Genomic DNA, 7,038 nt, shown 5'->3' on the forward strand with positions numbered 1-7,038 from the left:
TCCACAGATCATTGAAGGTCTGGTTATTGTTGTAGCCACCAAATATGAACAGATCTCCATTGTAGGTAAAGACTGAAAAATGACAGCGTTTTGGAAGATGGCGCGAATAAGTCGTTTTCAGCCAGTGGTTGGTCTCTGTGTCAAACACTCTGATGATGGACCAACTAAATACAAACATCTTTGTCCCGATGATGGTGGAAGAGTGACGGTATAAACCAGGTGGTCGAGTTCCACTGGTGTTAATTAAAGTCCAGACCATCGTGGTGGTGTCCAACTTGTACATGTCATTAGTGTATCTATCCAGCTTGGTCCTTCCTCCATGGATAAACATGACTTTCTCCAAGGCACAGGCTGAGTGGTACATCCTCGCTTCTGGAACATTCCCTGAAATCCTGGGTTTTAACCATATAAGGGTGTCAACATCAAATGCATAAAGCACATTGCAGTAATGTTTCCCTCCCCAGATGTAGACTGTGTCTTCTATCAACACAGCGGTGTGGCCGTAGCGCATGGAGGGAACCTCAAGGTGACCGTCTCCTCTTACAGGAGTCACTGGAGGTAACTTCTTCCAGCATAAAGACACTGTGTTGAAGACATGCACATTCATCTGATCCCTGAAGTTGAAGGTTCCTCCATAACAGTAGCCTCCAAAGGAATACAGTTTGTTCCTCTCTGCTACAGCAGCATGATAGACTATATTTGGTCCTCCTGATTTGGAAACTGTCCAAGACAACATCTGTCTGTCTGTCTGTCTGTCTGTCTGTCTGTCTGTCTGTCTGTCTGTCTGTCTGTCTGTCTGTCTGTCTGTCCCACTAACTCAATCACTCAACGTGAACTGCCAATTTCATCAAAGCACATCATCTTATATATTCTAGTGTGAAATCACACACAACACAAACTGTTGCGAAGCACGCCTTAACGACGGACAAAACTCGGTCAATGGCCAAAGACAGCCAAAGACAGTGACACGATGATGTCACTGGTGGATGGGTTTCTGAACTGCCCACGGCCCCCCTATGAGACACAATAGAAAACAATCACACCCATGTGAAGTGAGGGGCATTCTTATCATCGTACATCATCATGACGTAACGTCTATTTGCTCAGACACTATGATGTAAAATTCTACATTCGTTGTCAATGCAAATGTAATGTTTGTGCAGGGTGAAAAGGGGTGCATACTTAGTTTAGACTAGTCATTGGTTAGACATAAGGTTGGTGAGGGGTGCGTTAAGACGACCGGATTAAGGTTGGTGAGGGGTGCGTTAAAACGACCGGATTAAGGTTGGTGAGGGGTGCGTTAAGGGTTGGGAGAGGGTTTACGGTAAGGTTTAGGTGTGCTGCCCCGTGGGAGGACGATTTGCTCAGACATATCAATTAATTTGTCAATGGGAATTTAATGTTTGTGTAAGATGGAAATCTACACTAATAGCTGAATATAGGTGCCCCTCAAAAATTGTGCTATTGTATCATGATTATTAGTGAGTACCTTGCTTTTGGAGGAGAAAAAGTAGTATTTTGAAGTATGGTAATGATTACTTATGCCTGTTATGGCAGTGGTGTCAGATTACATACATGTATACATAGGGGCATTACCTTTAGTCCACCCGACACTGAAACATGTCATCGTTACGTCACCATCGATAACCAATTATACCCTGGCATTGGTACATATATTCATCACGTCATATGCTCATATGTCTATATATGTATATGTCTATATGTATGTATATGTAATTTCTGAGTGATTAGTGGTATAATATGGTTACTCGGGTGGTTTGATGCGTATGTCCCTTTTTTTAACCCACCTGACACTGAAACATATCATCATTACGTCACCATCGTAAACCAATTATACCCTGGCATTGGTACATAATCTTCATCACGTCATGGGACATCCGCGGAAAACATACCTGCACGGTCTGCTTCCGTATGTCCGGGGCCAGCATATGACATCATATCATATGCATTCTAAGGGACATTGGTACATATCTTCATCACGTCATGGGACATATGCTTCGTAGCATGACGGAAAACATACCTGCACGGTCAGCTTCGTGCCAGCATATGACGTCATATCATATGCTGCTAAGGGACATACACATCGTAGCACCTGACTGATAACATTACTAGCACGCTCTGCTTGCGCAAGTAACTAATAAAAAAATAAAAAATAAAAAATATAGCTGCAAGCAGCGATAAGGCAGGACCGAGAAAGAAGGCAATAAGCAATAAGAACAATACTCACAATAAGCCATAGAATAAGACTGGAAGAAATGGAAGACTGAACTTGAGAAAAAGAATACTGTAATTGTGACAGGGTCGGTTTAAATTGTGTCTGTGTGTGGGGGGGGGGGTTCTTGAAGACTAATACACTGAGTTGGCGGTGCCCGGATTTGAACCCATGACCTTGTGTTCCAAAGGCCAGAGCTCTACCTACCGAGCTAACTGGACACAATCAGTTATCCTATTGTTAACAGCAAAATCATTCAGTGTTTTTGAAAACAAGTATGTGTCTCCTAGTTTTGGACATTACTACAGTGTGTTCGCTGTCCATGTGTTCACGTACAAACTTCTCATTTAATGGTCCATAGATTGTGTGTAAAACGTTTCACGCAAATCTCTCAAAGATCCAGGCAGAAAATCAGGTATAAGCATTTTTCAAACTGCTCAAAATGGTGGAAAATCTGAGGGCGGAGCATACGTGCCATGACATGAGACATGCCTGTTCAAAGGTTTCATTTAAAAAATTGCCTTAGCACCCCCTTTTGACCAATTGGAGTAAGACTGGTTTCAGTGCTATTTGGCATGACCCTCTACCATACTGTAAAGTTGCATACGCATATGATGCTGCATGTATGTATTAGGGGCAGAAGAAGAATTTTCACAAAACAGCAATTTTTATTGGCTCATAAAAACTTCATTTTTCAAAAGTCCGAGCACGAAAGTTGTTTGGCATGAGGAGACACATATGTGTATCAAAGTTCATTGCCAACGGTCAAACGGTTCATGAGCTATGCACGTTCAAAGTTTGCATTTGGCCAATAGTAGTATAGTCAACATTTGGCATGGCCCTCTACCATATTGCTACGTTTCGCGAAAACCGACTGCACAGTTCAAAGGGGCCAACGTCCCTTCGGGACTTACTTGGTCCCTTAAAAAAAGACAAAAACAATAAGGGACCGAGACTTGTGTGAAGTGAGGGGCGCTCTTATCATCATACATCATCATATTCGTGCCATTGTGCCAATCACTTTTGCCATCCTCACTTTTCTGTCCTCACTTTTTGAGGTAATCAGCTATTCGTGTAGAACATTAAATTCCCATTAACAATTTTACGTCAGTGTCTGAGCAAATAGACATGTTACGTCATGGCGATGTACGATGATAAGAGCGCCCCTCACTTCACACGGTTGTGATTTTCTTTTTCAATTCGTTTTAACTTGATGTTTCAGATTTTGTTGATGTGAAATGTTCTTGCTATAAAGAATGGTATTATATAAAGAATGTACAAATACAGACTAATTCAGTATTTGGCAACATGGCAAAGAGCGTGTTTGTGTAATATCACAGGGGGATTTTGTGTGTCGGTATTGAGAAATTTGTTTTATAGGGGTTTATCTTTGATCCTACCATTAACATCCTATATAAGTCAAAATTTTCATTATGCAAACTAGGGAGTTTTCATGATTCTGAATCCATTCCAAGCATTAGTTCTGCACAAAAAACACTCCTTGGGCTAAAAACGGCCATAGTCACTTGCCCAACTGTGCCCAAAATGAGCTGACCTCATCACATTTTTATATGGCTACCTACAAGCCTCCCCTGCTCACAGATGTTCCCCCCAGAATAGGGATACTGGCGTTTAAGTGGTTAAACATCAGGTATATATAGTGGCAGCTGTGGCTCAGGAGGTAGAGCAGGTCATCCAATGATCCATGGGTCGGCGGTTTGAATCCTGCATTGCCTCCAGTGGTTGCCACTAGAGATGTCCCGATACTGTATCGGTATCGGAAAAGTATCGGTATCGGCCCTTATTTAACATACATAAATGCAACTCAAAGTGCTTCACAGGGCAGGACATAAAAATAGCAATGAAACACAGGCAAGCAGTTAGAAAGATAAAACAATGGTAAAGAGCATACAAAATAAAAGCATAAAAACAAAGCACACAGCAAATCAGTCAGAACAGAGATGTTAAAAACTCAACTAAAAGCAAGAGTAAAGAGGTGAGTCTTGAGTTGAGCTTTAAAAATGTCTAGAGAGGGTGCGTGTCTGAGTTGAAATGGAAGTCTATTCCAGGCCGTAGGCCCATAGAAACAGAAGGCTGCCTCACCATATTTTTTGTAGACATTTTTTTAGGCACTTCAAGCCAGGTAGGCATTCGCAGAGGTAAGAAGGTGCAAGACCGTTTAGGGCTTTATAAACGAGTAAAATAAAATAAAATGTTGGGGCATGTGAAGTGAGCCGAAAATCAACCGATAATTCTCAGTAGGTTACTTATTACGCCGATCTTATCTAGCCGATCAGACCTACTGAATGTAGTCTGGAGCCTACTGGCTGCGATTGGTGTTGATAACACGTTAACCGATCTTATCGGTCTACTGGACATGCTGGGAGCCTACGGAAAATGACAAGCCTCCTCATACCTCACCTAAACATAACCGCAAGCATGTCGCAGCACGGTCCTAATATTAATGCATGTTCGCCAAACTTAATCCTGTCGTTTTGGTCTACTGCCTACTGAAAATGACAAGCCTCCTCATACCCTCACCTAAACATAAACGCCAGCATGTCGCAGCGCGGTCCTAATATTAACGCATGTTCGCCAACCTTAATCCTGTCGTTTTCCGGGTTTTCGTTTTATCAATCGTCAGAGCATGCCCATACTTGTCGAAAACAATCGTACTGATCCTAAGTGATCACTGCGGTCTTGTCGATTGATAACAGTCGAAACGGGTGGTGAAGTTTGCTTTCGAGTTGCCCAAACTGCAAGTGCACATATGAGTGAGGAGTCTGCTATAAACACAACACGAGATATATAGCTAGATAGCTATAAACACAACACGAGATCACAACACTGGTATCGGTATTCGGTATCGGCTAACAGAAATTGTGGTATCGGGATCGGATCCGGAACGAAAAAAGTGTTTCGGGACATCCCTAGTTGCCACCATTGGTGTGTGAATGTGGGATGTCAGGACGCTGGTGTTGACTGTTTCGCTTCACGTCCCAATGTACTGTATGAATGAATGGAGTCAATGGACCATTGTAAAGCGCTTTGAGTAATCACTGTGCATAGAAAAGCGCTATAAAAAATGCAATCATTATTATTATTATAGTTATTTTCAATCTGTCATAATGTAAACAGAATATTCGTATTCCTGTAAAGTAACAATGTAATTCCATGTCATATGAAAATGTTATTTACAGGTGTAGGAGCCAAAGAGTGCTTTAGCCTATAGTCATTTTCACTTAGTTGGTGATGGGTGTGGGCACCGCATTGACGCTCCATTATTGGTGGGAGCGTCTCTGTGGGTGGCCACCAGACAGGTCACAAATACAGGTGTCTACCTGCTCACTCTCAGGATGCTTGAACTTGGAGGCAGGGTGAGCTGGGAATGATACATTTTGTTGACCGCAGTCGTACTTTATTGATAACTTTGGTTCATTCACAATTGGTTTGCTCATTGTTTGATTCTTAGATTGTTTGCACATATTTATTGCATACGTATTTATTATTGAAATTGTATTGTAATATTTGGTGCACTGAACATTAACACTAAACATTTTAAATTTATGAGCTCGTTTGGACATGATTTTATCATGTCCAAACGTATGGATCCATGTATGGATCATTTTATCATTGTTTGTGGTGCGTCATTACAGTTTGTTTTAGCTCCCAGGTTAGGTTTAGCCTGCTGGCATGAGTAATTCAAATGGAATTATTATCAGCCACTACATTGTCAACAAAATTTGTATCTGAAGCGTTGGCGTCGGAAAGTTACCTGGCTTCCCGCATTGATTGATTGATTGATTGATTGATTGATTGAAATATTTATTAACAGTTTGCAGAATTACAGTACATTTCAAGCACAAACTCAATACAAAGACTGTTAACTGTGAGTGGACGACCCAATTAAGCATTACTTGCACTGACAATAGCAGATCTACATGCTCCAAACAAGCTGTAAGCTTTTTTTCTTTTTTTGAGTGGTGCAAACCATTCCAATAACCAGCTTTGTCTGTATCTATGTGTCTATAATGTGTCTATGTATTTGTGTACCTGTACGTGGGGCCACGTACAGGTGAGCAGGGTTGCTATGGTTAGTGTGTGACATCACTGCACCACTCAGTTCACACGGGTGTGATTTTTTCCTTTTTAACTGACACATTTATTTTTGCACCAACAGTGCAGCAACACTGAAAGCCAACTGTGAAAAAGTCACCAGGAACATGCTAGCTTTGCCCAAGTGGCAACGAATAACGCAGTCCACTTAAGGGGCGCCGGACGGGCCAACTGCTGCCCGCCTTGGTTTAGGGGTAGTCCCCTCCCGGAAGCCATTCCTGAATCTGCGATAGACGACCTTTAGGTGTCTAAGACGGCCAGTGCCGGTGGTGTTCCTACTCTTGGCCTTGGCACTCCAGTTGTACTTTCTCTTGCGTTTCTCTGGATAGCCACACTTTCCACAGCTGGACTTCTGCAGGTGGTAGGCCTTGGATCCACAGCGACGGCACAAAGTGTGCGTCTTGTTGCGCCGCTTTCCAAAGGAGGACGTTCCCTTCGTCATTTTCTTCCTGAAGCGATGGGAAAAGAGGGTAGCAAGCTGCAAGCTTTAGTTTATTTCTGATTCTTTTTTGTTAACAACCCCCAAGACCTAATAATATTTCTATCCCTAGACCTCAATCCAAGAACATATTTATTGTTCGGTACGGTATGGTCATTTGGTACAGACAACAGTGAAACACTAATTGAAGCCGTCAGTAGAGCTTAGTCCTACTTGTGGACTTTATAGCTTATGGGTATCTGTATCTCTC

General features: G+C 42.2%; 1 protein-coding gene across 1 annotated transcript; it reads right to left on the reverse strand.

Annotated features, from left to right (window-relative positions):
* Nucleotides 1-6,371: 6,371 nt before the first annotated feature.
* On the reverse strand, nt 6,372-6,814 carry LOC306912912 (large ribosomal subunit protein eL37-like). The gene has a single exon (XM_079489371.1). The coding sequence runs from the start codon at nt 6,789-6,791 to the stop codon at nt 6,498-6,500; it is 294 nt and encodes a 97-aa protein (XP_079345497.1). The 5' UTR covers nt 6,792-6,814; the 3' UTR covers nt 6,372-6,497.
* Nucleotides 6,815-7,038: the final 224 nt, after the last annotated feature.

This window comes from Electrona antarctica, assembly GCF_951216825.1.
Source record: "Electrona antarctica genome assembly, chromosome: 2".
Classification (NCBI taxonomy): domain Eukaryota; kingdom Metazoa; phylum Chordata; class Actinopteri; order Myctophiformes; family Myctophidae; genus Electrona; species Electrona antarctica.